Here is a 15,819-nt window from a genome sequence, read left to right on the forward strand (position 1 = left end):
TAGTTTTAAGAAATGGTCTAAAGTCTCAAAAAATCAAATATATCTACATTGGTGCTGACAGTCCAAAAAATCAAAAGATTCATTTATTTTTGATTAATGGGACACAATTTAAAATTTGCAGAGCTTAACATTTGCCAACCAGAATATCTTTAGTAAAACTGATCACACTAGTTAAAGAAAGTTTTCATCAAAGCGAGATTTTCAAGATGTCATATTAGAGTAAATATTGAATAATTTTTTTAAGAATTACAGTAGTTTCAGTATTAAATAAAGACTAATCACAGTCTCTCTTTGATGCAAAAGTTTCTTTAACTAGTCTGATCAGTTTTTCTAAACATATTCTGGTTGGCAAATATTAAGCTCTGCAAATTTCACTTTAATTTATTTAAAAGTCCATAACACTTCACAAAATACAATACTACACAGTACCATAATCAAGATTGGCACGTCTAATTTGCATGCTTAAGTTTAGCTATTTGTATTTGAAGATATTAGATTATAGATTTAGAGAAAGGGATCAAGTGATTTTACTGCCGTTTATAACGGAACATTCTCAAGGGTGACTATCACCGACTAAATACCACATATTGTTAATTCTGCTATTATTAAGTTTGGGGACCGGGTGGATAAGAAAATATGAAAAAATTGCTGCCTCACTTTAACCAAAAGTCTGGTTTTCACAAACAATAATTGATTGATACTTCATATTTATTTTAACTTATGATTTTCAAATAATACTCTTAGCCGATTATTTTGGAATAATACCTTTAGTTGATAATATTGGAATGATATTGGAATAATACCCTTAGCTGATGATATTGGAATAATATCCTTAACTGATGACATTAGAATGATATTGGAATAATACCGTTGTATGATGATATTGAAATAATACATGGATTTTTTCTAATAAGGATTGTGACCACCATAATTGATATTATTTTGATTTTTATGTTGAGATTCCATGTTGCTGCCTTCTGGTTAGTCCCCTGATCTTCATATAGCTTGTTGTGGAGAATTTAACCTGGAATTGGAATACCAGCAATCGACTGCTCTAATTCTCTAGTTTTAAGAAATGGTCTCAAGTCTCAAAAATCAAATATATCTACATTGGTGCTGACAGTCCAAAAAATCAAAGGATTCATTTATTTTGATTAATGGGAAACATTTTCAAATTTGCAGAGCTTAATATTTGCCAACCAGAATATTGTTAGAAAACTGATCAGACTAGTTAAAGAAACTTTGGCATCAAAGGGAGATTTTAAGATGTCATATTAGAGTAAATATCGAATAATTTTTTAAGAATTACAGTAGTTTCAGAAGTAAATAAAGACTAATCACAATCTCCCCTTGAAAAAACTGATGCACAATTGTTTCAGTGGCTTCCTATCTGGTTCGCATGCTTCCATCCTTGCTTTCACGTCAGTAGCATAATCCTCCTGCATTTATACATTACTTATATTAGTTTATCATAATCTATATATAACTATGAATCGGGCCTTCGGGTGCAGGAAGAAAGATAGAAAGTGATTACATACTGCAGTACCATGCATGTAAGTTGCAGTATTAGTATAGAAGTATATACATAAAGTTGTTATACAGGGATGCATTCAAACTTGTAGTATACCGAGATTATATTTGAGATTTCTTCATGCCATCTCAGAAAAGTCGAAGAAATTATAGTTCTCCCTAGCTAACAGAGTTTTATTATTAAAATATTAGAGATTAAGATGTCTTCCAGCTTTTAGTGGTCCTCTTACTCAAGTTTTTCCCGAAAAAACAATTGGACCCCCTTTGTATACAATATATTCCAGCATCTGATCATGTTTCTTATGTATAGCTGCATTTAAATTCTCTTTTTGTTGATTTTAAGGGCTGATGGGTGTATAATTGCTGTGAATATTAAGGAAGTGCAACTGGATCTTCCAGGGGGATTTCGTCAATTTTTGGTGGATCAGATAATGGTGTAGCAGCCGAAGAAAATCTCACAAGCAAGCCATCTAATGAACCAATTTATTGGTAGTATAGATAATACAGCTGTACATAAAGTAGTGGGTAGTTCAGATGACAGCTAAGCACAACAAACTTTCCCTCCAAGCTAGTGCCTAGTTAGTTAGTCTTTCCTGTATATATAGCTAGCATAGTGTAGCATTTGTACTCACTCTGTTCTTTTGTATAGTTTTCATTTTCTGCAATACAAGATAGTTCTTCTCTCTCTTAGCATAAATATAGAAATATAACATGGTATCAGAGCTTGCTGAAGGTTCCATGGCGGATATTACTTGATCTTCGAGATTCTCACTCGTTTTCTCTCGCACATCAGGTGTTTTCTCATTCGATCTATAGTTCGTATAGTTTGTTGACAAGTTTTGTACATAAACTTCGTTCTCTATTGTCAATTTCATTACGTATCTGTTAGTTCTCGCCATTGTTGCTTTGTGCGAATTGATCCTACATAATCTGTGTTCATTTCATCTGATTGATACGATTTCTGTTCTAAATCTATCACAAACCCTAGTTGTTTGCTTATTCAAACCCTAACTGTTCCAATCATGACTCTCCAACCGAATCAAGATCCGTCGAGTGTATATTACATTCATCCTTCTGATGCGTCTACTACGCAACTTGTTTCTGTCAAATTTAGCGGTACTGGTTTCCATAACTGGACACGATCGATGATGCTCACACTCTCTGCCAAGAATAAGCTTGGATTTGTCAATGGTACTGTCTCTGCACCTGATGCCACAACAAATGAGTATAAACACTGGGAACGCTGTAATGATCTGGTCATTTCCTGGCTCATCTTCAATCTTGATGAGACAATTGCCAAAAGTGTCTCGTTTATGAAGACAGCATCTGAGATCTGGAATGAACTGGAAGAGCGCTATGGATATGCCTCTGCGGCACAAACTTATGTTCTGGAACAACAATTGTCTGAAATTACTCAAGGAAATGATACTGTCTCAGCATTCTTCACCAAAATCAAGACTCTCTGGGATGGCCTGGCTGATGTTAGTCCTCTGCCTGTGTGCACTTGCCAGAAATGTACCTGCAACATAACACAGAGATTGTTTCAGAAGCAACAAGAACAAAAGGTTCTTCAGTTCATGATGAAGTTATCAGACTCCTTTGCCACAGTCAGGGGAAATGTGCTCATGATGCAGCCATTACCAAATATTGCTCAAACCTACAGGTTGTTTGCTCAAGAAGAGAGGCATAAGGAAATCTCTAATGTGACTAATCAGACTGAGGCCATGGCTTTCTATGCGGACAAAAGGAAGTTTAATAATCAAGGCAGATTCAATGGAGCTCCTACTGGAAACAGGGGAAACTGGCCTAACAATAACAATCCTAATGCCAAGAAGCCAAACAAACCAAGCTACTACTGCACTCACTGCAAGATTCCTGGTCACGGTGTGGAAAGGTGTTTCAAAATCCATGGTTTTCCCCCAGGTTTCCAGGCTAGACAACAAGAGAAGAAGGTTGCTGCTAGGGATGGCAATCGGGTCGGATCGGGTCGGGTTTCATGAAATCCATATCCAATCCGTTATATTTCGGATCGGATCGGGTTCGGGTTTGGATATTAAAATGTAAAATCCAAATCCAATCCGTCGGGTTTTTTCGGGTTTCGGATCGGATTCGGGTTTCAACCGGATATCTTTAAAAAAAATTAAAAATTATAAACATGTCTGAACTATGATAATTAAGTATTTTTTTTCAAAATTAAGATTATTGGATTGGATTCTATTGGTTTAAATTAGAATAATATAAACTTAAACCATATTAATTTTCATTATTACCAATATACAATATATTTTATACAATATATTATTAATGAAGTATTTGTCTTAAATAGAAACCCTTATTCCTTTAACCTAGTCTATTGATATTGAGAGTATTATATTACATTCATCCAAATAATTAAATATAAATATGTTATATATATATAGACACACACACACACATTCATATTAAATTATTTATATATATATATATATATATATATATATATATATATATAATATTCGGGTTTTTTCCGGGTTTCGGGTTTGGATCGGGTTCGGATAGGATTTCGGGTTTCGGATCGGGTTTCGGATCGGTAGAGGTCATATCCATATCCAAATCCAAAAAATTTCGGGTACAAAAATCAAATCCATATCCAAATCCAAATCCAAAAATTCGGGTTCGGTATATCCAAAAATTCGGATTTCGGATCGGGTATCCGTCGGATCAGATTATTTTGCCATCCCTAGTTGCTGCTCTTGCACAACAGAATGATGCTGATACTGTCCAAACTGGCAATGACACTGGTCCAAGCATGTCTCAAGAACAATACAATCAAATGATGGCTTACTTTCACCAGTCAAAGAATGTTCCTGATGACACTATGGATGATGATAAGCATGCACTACTAGCAGGTATATGTCTTTTATCCTCTGGTAGTCATGACTGGCTAATAGATAGTGGAGCAACTCACCATATTTGCCCTAATCTTGATTGTTTTGACTGGTATGAGCCTTCCAAAGAAAAGGATAATTTCATTATTATTCCTGATGGAACAGAAGCAAAAGTTGCTCATGTAGGATCAGTACAATTAAATAATGACATCAGCCTAAAGAATGTCTTACATGTGCCTGACTTCAAGTTCAAACTGTTATCTGTCAAGAGACTTTGCACAGATTTAAACTGCAGCATTAGTTTTACTAATAATCACTGTTATATTCAGGGCCTTTCTCAGAACAGGCCTCAGATTCTACTTGGTAACTTGATCAATGGCCTGTACAGTGTACCAGCTCACAATTTACTGGAACAATCTAATGCTACACTGCAGGCTTCTTGTTTTGGTGCTGTTCAAGATACTAAGATGTGGCATCTCAGGATGGGACACCTACCTTTTCCTCAAATGAAGATTTTACTATCAGGTTTGCCAATTAGTGAATGTCAAAGCTCAACTATATGTCAGATATGTCATGCTGCTAAACAGACCAAGAAACCTTTTACTTCTAGTCATATTAAGTCTGTATCTGCTTTTGAGTTACTTCATATTGATCTGTGGGGCCCATATAAGACTAAGAGTACTTCTGGCTGTAATCAGTTCTTGACTATAGTTGATGACTTTACTAGGTTTACTTGGATACATTTACTCAAGCTTAAATCTGAAGTACCTGTTATTCTGGCAAATTTTATTGAATATGTTCACACACAATTCAAGAAAAGTGTATTGTGTATCAGAAGTGATAATGCTAAAGAATTCTGTGAAGGTGGTTCTAAGTTGTTATTCCAGTCCAAAGGAATACAACATCAGACAAGCTGTGCTTACACTCCACGACAGAATGGTGTTGTGGAGAGAAAACACAGACATTTACTAGAAACTGCTAGGGCTGTATTCTTACAAGCCAAATTGCCTGATAAATTCTGGGGAGAATCTGTTATGTGTGCTGCTTATTTGATCAATAGAATGCCACTAAAGTCTATTGCTTATCAAACACCTTATTCCAAACTCTACAACACAGCTCCCTCACTTGAGCATCTTAAAACATTTGGTTGCCTTTGTTATGTTTCCACCCTTGATGTTAATAGAGGTAAGTTTCATCCTAGAGCAGAAGCTCATGTTTTCTTGGGATATTCATCTTCCCAGAAGGGATATAGAGTCTATGATCTAAAACACCATTCTGTTTCAGTCTCCAGAAATGTAGTGTTTTATGAGTCAGTTTTTCCATTTCATGTGATTTCCTCCACACAATCTGGTGTATCAGATTTTCTCAATGAGATTTTCTTACCTAAAGTTACCACACCAACTGTTGATTCTGATGTTCCTACACCAGTTACTGTTGTTCAAACTGGTGAACCTACACATTCACATGATTCACATGAATTATCTCAACAAATCCATACACCAGTCAATACACCAAGTCATTCACCAGATAGTTCCACTAATGATAGCTCTCATTTAGTGGATTATAGTGATTCTAATTTTCAGAGTCCACCTCAGCCTATTACCAGAATGTCTACAAGAACAAGACAACCACCATCATATCTAACTGATTACCACTGTCAACTGGCCAAATATACCACACCACTTCCAGAACATTGGTGCAATATAGTTCCCAGTACATGCCTTCCTGAGTCCTGTATTAGCCTGCTTGCTTCCCAATCTGTTATTACTGAACCTTCATGTTATGAAGAGGCTGCTACACATCCTTTATGGATTGAGGCTATGAATAAAGAGTTGAAAGCACTTGAGGCAAACCAAACCTGGGAGTTAGTTGATTTACCAGCTGGAAAAAAACCCATTGGATGCAGATGGGTTTTTAAAGTCAAACTTAATGCAGATGGAACATTAGAAAGGTGTAAAGCACGTTTGGTAGCTAAAGGGTTTACACAGAAGTTTGGTGTAGATTACCTTGAGACTTTTTCTCCTGTAGTTAAGATGAGTACTGTAAGATCTATTATTGCTCTAGCTGCTAACAGGAAATGGACTATTCACCAACTGGACGTGAATAATGCTTTCTTACATGGTGATCTAAATGAAGAAGTTTACATGTATCCTCCTCCAGGCTTTGATAATCCCCTTAACAAAGTTTGCAGACTAAAAAAGTCACTATTTGGACTAAAGCAGGCCTCTAGGCAGTGGTCAGCTAAGCTAGCAGTAGAACTGGTAGACAATGGGTTTACACAGTCAAAAAATGACTATAGTTTGTTCATTCACAGAGATGATCCCCATATTACATACATGACTGTATATGTAGATGATATTATCATCACTGGTAGCAATTCTGCACACATTCAGCTTATGAAACAACATTTGGATACTGTTTTCAGTATTAAAGACTTGGGAGTCCTGCATTATTTTCTTGGAATGGAAATTTCTTATCTGCCTGAGGGTGTTGTTGTTAGTCAAAAGAAGTTTACCAAGGAATTGCTTGATTACTGTCCTGATACATTGCCTACCAGAGCTGTTACTCCTCTTCCTCTACATCTCAAGTTAAGTAGCTCTGGCAGTCCACCTTTGTCTGATCCAGAAGTGTATAGGTCTCTACTTGGTAAGCTCAATTTTTTGACAAATACACGGCCTGATCTGAGTTACACAGTACAGCTATTAATCCAGTTTATGCATGCCCCCAACACTACTCATTATGAAGCTCTTCTACATACTCTTAGTTATGTAAAACATACTGCTGGACAAGGGATTTTACTACAAGGTGCTGATAATCTTACTTTACAAGCATATTCTGATTCTGATTGGGCAGCATGCCCTGATTCTCGTCGATCAGTAACAAGCTATGTGTTAATGTTTGGTAATTCTCCTATCGTTTGGAAGTCCAAGAAGCAATCCACAGTGTCTAAATCTAGCTCAGAAGCAGAGTATAGGGCCATGGCATCTGCTGCTTCTGAGGTGACTTGGGCTGTGCGACTCCTACAAGAACTGGGTGTTACTAATTTGTGTCATGTTACTCTGCATTGTGATAATCAGTCGGCAATTCATATTGCCAAGAACCCAGTGTTTCATGAGCGTACGAAACACATAGAAGTGGACTGTCATTTCACTCGTGACAAGGTGTTTGAAGGGCTTATTCAACTTACTTATCTTCCTACCAAGCATCAGTTAGCAGACATCTTTACAAAGACAGTTCCTTCTCCTCAGCTGCAATATTTATCTTCCAAGTTGGGAATGTTTGACACTCAACAACAGTGTTCACATTCCAACTTGAGGGAGGCTATTGGTAGTATAGATAATACAGCTGTACATAAAGTAGTGGGTAGTTCAGATGACAGCTAAGCACAACAAACTTTCCCTCCAAGCTAGTGCCTAGTTAGTTAGTCTTTCCTGTATATATAGCTAGCATAGTGTAGCATTTGTACTCACTCTGTTCTTTTGTATAGTTTTCATTTTCTGCAATGCAAGATAGTTCTTCTCTCTCTTAGCATAAATATAGAAATATAACACAATTCAAACAATTAAGCCTTCTTTCTCAATGATCCATCTCAGAGAGGTGCATATGGATTATTATTATATCACATATGGAATTTGGATAGTAATAACTGAACGATTATATATCTTTCATTCGTCAAAATATGCAAATAATCCCTTCCATAGGGCAAGTAAAAAGGGCGTTATTTTCATATAATTTTTCCCGAGCATTTAACAAGGTAACAACTACTGTTGGAAAATTCTGGGTATTAACGTTTCAACTGTTTTCTTGCAGACATTGGATGAATCACCGGTTGATGCAGATGCAGTTGAAAGGGGCTTTAGCTTGAACGCTGACCCAACAGGCCTGCCAAGGATTCACGGTCTACCATCATCATCTATTTATACAACAAGTGGTGGTTCAACGGAATCCTGCACAGCTTCTCCCAAGAACCCAAGGTCTCGTGAATCATCCCATTCTGGAGAACCCAAATTATTTGCCAGCTCTGTTCAGCTCCTCGCTTAAGTGGTACTTCTAATTAATCTTGTAAATCTGCTTGATTGGTAGGTGAAATAATATTTGCTGGGAACGGGCTACTTTGTTGATTACTTTTCCATGACCATGTATTTCCAGCATCTTCAATATAGTTTGCTGAATATTGCATTGTTGCAGAGGAACTCTTTATAAAATAATAGGAGTAGTTCACTCGAGTTTAATGAAAATTTATACAAGTTGGCAACTAGTTTATAACAATTGTAACTACCTGCTTTGATTATTGTATTTTGAAATCCTTGAAGGATGAGAGGGGTGTATTGGATTGAGATTTTAAAGCATTTTTTTTCATTCATGAAATTCGAGGGTATTCGATTGAGATTGTTTGAAATCCATTAAAATCTCGAGGTATTCGATTGGGATTTCAAATTATGCCACAAAATCTGGTGGTATTCAATTGGGATTTTAAATTATGCTTTAAAATCTGATGGTATTCAATTGGGATTGTTTAAAATCCATTAAAATCTGATGGTATTCAAATACTCATGGATTTTTTTGGATTTCATAAAATGATGGATTTTGTGGTATTCTCCAATGTATTTTAAGTATTTTGAAATCCCATCAAAATCAATGGGATTTTGAAGCATTGTGCTTAAATCCTATCAACTCTGCGACATTTTATCAAGAATCCGCATAAAATCAAAATCACATACATTCCATTAAAATCCATAGACTAAAAACAATCCATTAAACTCCCAATCGAATACACCCCGTGAGTGTTAAAAGGCTTTTGCTCCAAAGGCCTCCTGGCTCCACAACCTTATTAAAATATCATAAAAATAAAATAAGTTGTACAAAAAAATACCAAGCTATTTTCAACACAAGACTCTTAGAAAGAAGCATAGGCAAGCAGATCTTTATCAGCTAGGAAATTTTTCATGTCTTGTTCTTCCAGTCCAACGATGGCGTTTATACCATCTCCACTCGGTGTATCCATCATAATTGCGAAATTAGACATAGGTGTGTCCACAAATGCAGCTTTTACTGGCTTCCCCCACCCGAAATCCATCTCATTATACAATGGGAAATTACAAATGCTGCTCATTAAATAAAGCTTGTGATTAGTTTTTGCATATTTGTCCAGCAATGCCAAGTACTCTGTTCCGACCAAGCTTTTTCTTCCTCTAAGCTGCATCTTCCCTTTCTTCATTTGGGCTATCAATGTATTTAATCCTGTCTCATTCATCGTAGTCGTTGGAACGTGATTCATAGCAATTAGATTTCCCACACTTGTTTTCGGCAATGGAGGATCAAGGAGAGGACGCATGTTTACTGTATGCATCAGTACAGATTTAGTATAGGCCCCGGAGTTTGATGCAGTGGCGGCTCCTACAGCGCACCTGTAAAGGAATGCAGTCACAAGCTCATTCCGCGTATAATTTTGATTTAGGCCATCTCGTCTGTCTTGCCTTTCCACCTCTGCCTTGAGTTTCGCTATCTTTGAGTTGGGAAACACTATCTCAGTAGTGATCCAAAATTTTTCAGGAATCGGAAATTCAATGGAATAAAAATCATCATCACATGATGCTGCTGATTGCAAAAAAGTGGGACTAAGAAGCACAAGTTTTTCTTCATTGTCAGGGTCGCGGCACAAGTTTGCCCAATAACTCAGGAATGACAAGAAAGTGAGAGCATCACCAATAGAGTGGGAGAGGCTCACAGCAATAGCTATTCCTCCGCAAGAGAAATAATTTAGTTGAACCGCCATTAAATTACGAGAAGACGACAAATTTCCCCATATGGTACCAGGGGGACAGAGATGACCATAACCATCTTCTTCATCCCTGGTTGGAGTTTTTTCCAGAACTTCTGATAATTTACATGCTACATGGGCATCAAAGAAATCAATGCCTTGTTCATTGTATTCTACGCGTGATCCTGAAGAACTTAGCTTTCCCGCAAGGGGATAGTACTTGGAAAGTGTACTGGACAGAGAGTTCTTGAGTTGATTTTGTATGGGGGCTTTATTAGCTAGTGCTTGTGGATTGGAATAGAAGAATATTATAGGCGTGTAAGGACCAGCCACCCCTAGATCATGTAAAGGAAGAATGTAAGGCTTGAGTTTCAAGGGTGTGGGAGAGACTGGTTTAATGTTAGTTTTAGATTTTGAGATTACATGGAAATGCCTTCTAGTTAGTCCCCTCATTATCATGCTGCTGTGGAGAATATAAGCTTTATTGCAAGGAACTGGCTAGAAATTCATCTCCATTGATCCTATATTATATATACCCCTTTGGCTCTCCATGATGGAAATAAAATAGATTGTCCCAGTTCCAAATTTTGGAGATCCCATTGATGTTAGTGAATCATTTATATCTTGTCAAGTAAATACCTTCATTTTTCATAAAATAATGTAATTTGGCATGTTGATATGGAAAACTTTCAAAAGGTTAACTAATTTGATTGCTATCATTTATTATTCATGATCAAGTTGGTTTGTTTGGTAGACTACCCTTATTTTATAAAAATTAAAAATATTTGTGATTCACTATAGGACAAAAACTTGATCATTCCTTTTTAAAGAAAATGACAAGAGGGGCACTAATAATTGAATCCACTATAAATTTAGTAAATTAAAATTACGTTGGATTCTTTCATCATGTCAGTAAAATATACATATATTAATTTAAAACTCGAGCAAATATAGAAATGTCAAATAGTCATGAGCATGCAAACATTGAACTGTCAAGTTAGTATTTTAATACCGATCACAGAAAGATGCCAAGGTGCTGCTGCTTCAGCAGACTAAACAAGCTCAACTATGAAGTTCATAATATTATAGTAATCATAATCCACGTAAGAGCATCTCCAACCATAGCAATCCCTTAGCTAAAATGTAAGTTGGCTATCATAAAAAATAAAAAATATAGCCAACTTCTCGAAAAACTCCTACTCTAACCATACTTAACTGTTGTCGCCAGCTAAGATGTTCCACCCATGTCATCAGTTGAAAAGACAGGGGAAATGGAGCCACGCCGCACAGTCCCACCTTTCCTCTGATACGGTGTTGCGAATTGCGTCATTATAACACCTTCTTCCTGTACAAACATTCATCTTCTTAATGGATTATATTTATCGTTGAGTGAAGATGACCGAGAACGTTGTAAAGACAGGGAGGGATTGATTTTTGAATGTTTTGAAGCCATTAAATTAGTAGACGACTACACATCATCCTTTATCATATTTATACCAGGTTAAAAGAGATGACCATAAGTCCATAACCATTTTTTTTCATCTTGGAGAGGAGTTCTTTCCAGAATTTCAGGTTAAAGGAAGATTGTATTGTTTTGAGCTTAAGGGTGCGGTAGAAGCAGGTTTTATATTAGTTTTTGACTAGAAAGCAGGGATTCTTCGCTCAACACCACGCACTCGATTTTTGGAGATTTTTCGATACTCGGGAATTCTTGGAGATTCTTGTTTATGATTAACTAGTTGAGAAGTCGAGCGTTGCGGCGGGTTATAAAAATTATATTAATAATTTAATATTAATATTTGTAGAATAAAATAAATTTGTGGTTGCCTATAAAAAGTATATTAACGATTCAAAATTAATACTTGTATGATAAAATAAATTTTGTATTATAAAAATTTTGATGCAATACCAATACTAATATATAAAATTGCAAAATTGGACTATAATTCATGGTGGAAAAAATGAAAATAAATTTATACACGTAATTAACAATTTAAAGCACGACGAATCTTAATTTTATTTTCTGAAAAGTAATCATGTTCATACATTATCACCTTCCTCCAATTTTTTTGGATTGATTGTGCACAAAAATATCTAACTTAAATCTGTGAGGTTTGCAGTATTGAGAGTGTGTAGGTTGTGTTTAGATGATCCAAAACCCAGCAATATATAAGGGTATTTATAGGTGCAGAGAGGCTTGTGTGCTATACTATTTCCCATAATTAAATAATCTGAAACAAAATGAGATTAAAACTTTCAAGCTAATATATTCCATAAATAATCTGAAATAAAATCAGATTCTGAAACTTGCTTGTAATATACCCGAAACTAAAAAAAATAGTTTTAATTTTTGATAATTAAAAAATTCTAAAAAATTAGAAAAATAGAACGGAGCGATGTGAGAGGCGCCACCTACACACCCCTCGCTTCTCCACCATATTATCCTGTATACAAAGTAAATCATATAAAATTTAACAACAAACATGCCCGATGAACAAAACAAATATTATAAAAGAATAACCAACAACCATACATCACTAATAGTTAATTTATTGATATCATCCATCAATATCATGTCAAGACTATATTTTTTTCCAGTGTTTGAATTTGTCGACTCTCACATAGCGGTCTATAACTACCTTTGCTTGCAACAACCTTTATTTTTTTAATACTATATAAACAGCTTGCATGAAACGGCACCACCAAGTTAGAAATCAAGCAATAGAACTATCACCAGAAAGAGGTAGGGTTGTGGTATAGAGAGAGATGAGGTTGTGTTTAGATGATCCAAGACCATACAATCTATAGGTGTATTTATAGGTGCAGAAAGACTTGTGTGCTACTCTTTCCCATAATTAGATAATCTAAAACAAAATCAGATTAAAACTTTCAAGCTACTATATTCCATAAATAATCTGAAACAAAATCAGATTCTAAAACTTGCTTCTAATATACCCAAAATTCCAAAATTAGAAAAATAGCAATTTTATTTTTGGAAAATAAAATTCTAATTCTAATTAGAATTCTAATTAGAAACTTTCATCCAAAAATTCCAGAAAATTAGAAAAATAGAACGGAGCGATGTGAGAGGCGCCACCTACACGCCCCTCGCTTCTCCTTTATATAAGTATATTGATGATTGATATTGATGATTATGTGATTAGTTGAATATTTTATCAATTAACTACCTTATAATGTAATAATTGTGTTATTAAATAATTATATTATAAAATTGTAAAGGATATCGAACTTATTTATTTGATTATTTGGTTTGAAATTTGAATATATATATGTAACTCTTGAAATACATGTATAATATATTTTTAATATATCGATATTTGCCGAATCTCCCCACCTGAATCCCCATACATTTAAATTTGTCGAATTCTCGTATCCCCGTATCACGCAGTCTTGTACCCACACCCGCACTCATGCTTCATAGGTTTTTGATTTTGAGATAAAATGTAGCTGCCTTCTGGTTAGTCCCCTGATGGTCGTATAGCTTGTTGCGGAGAATTTTTCAAAAACTGATGCACAATTGTTTCAGTGCCTTCCTATCTGGTTCGCATGCTTCCATCCTTACTTTCACGTCAGTAGCATAATCCTCCTGCGTTTATACAGGACTAATACTAAAGGACTAAGACCGATAGAGGGAAACGTCGTCCCACTGCTAGGAGTTAGACTGCTCTCTCCTCCTGGAACATTACCATTTGCAAGAGGACTTCCTCCACATCCATAAGGTCACCAAGAGGCTCCAGGCTGTTTAAATCTTCCTTCGCCATAACTGCAGCTTATTAAAGTTCCACTCAGCAAAGTTTTTGCCCTTGCCCTTCTCATTTGAAGGTGTGATTGACACCATCACTGCAGTTTGCTCCAAAGGCCTCCTGGCTCCAAAATACGAGTGATTGACACTTTACACCCCTTATGTTTAGGCGCTTTTTCGATTTGGTCTCAAATAAATTTTTTTGGCAGTATGCACCCCAAAGTTTGAAAAGCGCTTCGCTTTGCACCCCTTTGACCAATCTCCGTTAATTGACCGTTAAAGTTAACAGATTTCAGGTTTTCACTTTGCACCCCACAATTTTAATTTTTTTTAAAGGAGTGTTTTGAAATATTTTTTTTTCAGTCCCTGACTAACGAGTGGGGTGTTGCTGTTTATCAAGAAATTTTTTATGAATGTTTCACTGATCATAAATGCTCCACGACTTGATATTAGTCCATGCTCCCAGATAAGAACTTATATGGGAGAACAGCAATATGAATTTTATATTATATTATGAGTCGTAGTAACAGTTCTGGATATTCTACCAGGAACTTGGAGGGTTGGATGAGTTTTAGCAATGTCCCGTGCATTTGGTAATCGTATGCTAAAGCCATTTGTTGTGGCAGAGCCTGAAATTCAGGTAGAACGTGAAACATAATGGATACTGGCGTATCTCTATCTTTTGTCACTATTAAGCTGTTCGCAGGATATGCATGCAATGGCCTGTTTATTTCTTTTCTTGTTTGTCTTTTGTATTCTTATTTGAATAGTTAATCTCATTTTCAATATTATAAAGCCACAAGTTACGAATAGTGTGGATGCATATAGTATGCTTAAAGCTTGGAGGAAACATATTACATATGTCTATTGTCTCTTCACACACACGCACACGCGAATAAAATGCAAAGCCACTTGGGATCACATGCATTCCTCTAAAACTCACCTCCACTGTAGCAATGGATCATGGTTGGAATTTTTCTTCTAATTGTGAAATTTTTGATTACTGTTGGTTTGTTACATGCTTACTCATTTACACAAGAAGTTTCTTTCTCATTGTGCAGACACAAAACGAACTTGCTGCTTGTGAATATTTAAAAACTCGGATAAATTAATTTAGTTTGCTTACCTATTGAATTAGAAAAGATGTAGTTAACCATAATGTTAATCTTGCATTCTTTAGTAGTTCTAATCAATGTCCAAAAGATGTAGTTTTTTTCAGTCTTGAGGAAAATATTTTTTTTTGAAAAAAAATATTTCAAAACACTTATGAAAAAGAATTAAAATTGTGAAGTGCAAAGTGAAAACCTGAAATCTGTTAACTTTAACGGTCAATTAACGGAGATTGGTCAAAAGAGTGCAAAGCGAAGCGCTTTTCAAACTTTGGAGTGCATACTGCCAAAAAAAATTGTTTGAGACCCAATCGAAAAAGCGCCTAAACATGAGGGGTGCAAAGTGTCAATCACTCTAAAAATAATATAAAAATAAAATAAGTTGTATGAAAATGTACACCATATAAACTTTTGACTTTAAGAATAAGTCGGTTTCTGCCTTTTTTTTAATTTTAAGTTGTCTTCTGGCTTATGACACAAATATAAAATTTTCTAGTGATTTATAGAAAGAGATCAAGTGATTTTTCTGCACCTTACAGCCGAACATTCAAGGGTGACTAAATACCAGGACAGATTGTTTCTGCTTTTATTAAGCTTTAAGACTAAGTAGATAAGAAAATATGAATTGCAAATATCACATTTATTTGCTGCCTCACATTCACTAAAAGTCTGGTTTCCAGAAACGATAATTGATTGATACCTCAAATTTGTTTTTAGCTGATGATATTGGAATAATACCCTTAGCTGATGATATTGAAATAATACAAAGTTACTTTCAACAAGAGAGAG

The 15,819-nt window shown here is 35.5% G+C and overlaps 1 protein-coding gene and 1 long non-coding RNA gene across 2 annotated transcripts; one reads left to right on the forward strand and one right to left on the reverse strand.

The window, feature by feature from the left end:
• The first annotated feature begins 6,923 nt into the window (after positions 1-6,923).
• Positions 6,924-8,712, forward strand: LOC108226705 (uncharacterized). Its single transcript, XR_001807695.2, has 2 exons — positions 6,924-7,994; positions 8,208-8,712. It is a non-coding gene; the product is annotated as an uncharacterized LOC108226705 (long non-coding RNA).
• A 387-nt stretch (positions 8,713-9,099) lies between these two features.
• LOC108226652 (acylsugar acyltransferase 3-like) lies at positions 9,100-10,816 on the reverse strand. Its single transcript, XM_017401642.2, has one exon. The coding sequence runs from the start codon at positions 10,615-10,617 to the stop codon at positions 9,295-9,297; it is 1,323 nt and encodes a 440-aa protein (XP_017257131.1). The 5' UTR covers positions 10,618-10,816; the 3' UTR covers positions 9,100-9,294.
• Positions 10,817-15,819: the final 5,003 nt, after the last annotated feature.

This window comes from Daucus carota, chromosome 6 (genome assembly GCF_001625215.2).
Source record: "Daucus carota subsp. sativus chromosome 6, DH1 v3.0, whole genome shotgun sequence".
NCBI classification, from domain to species: Eukaryota; Viridiplantae; Streptophyta; class Magnoliopsida; order Apiales; family Apiaceae; genus Daucus; species Daucus carota.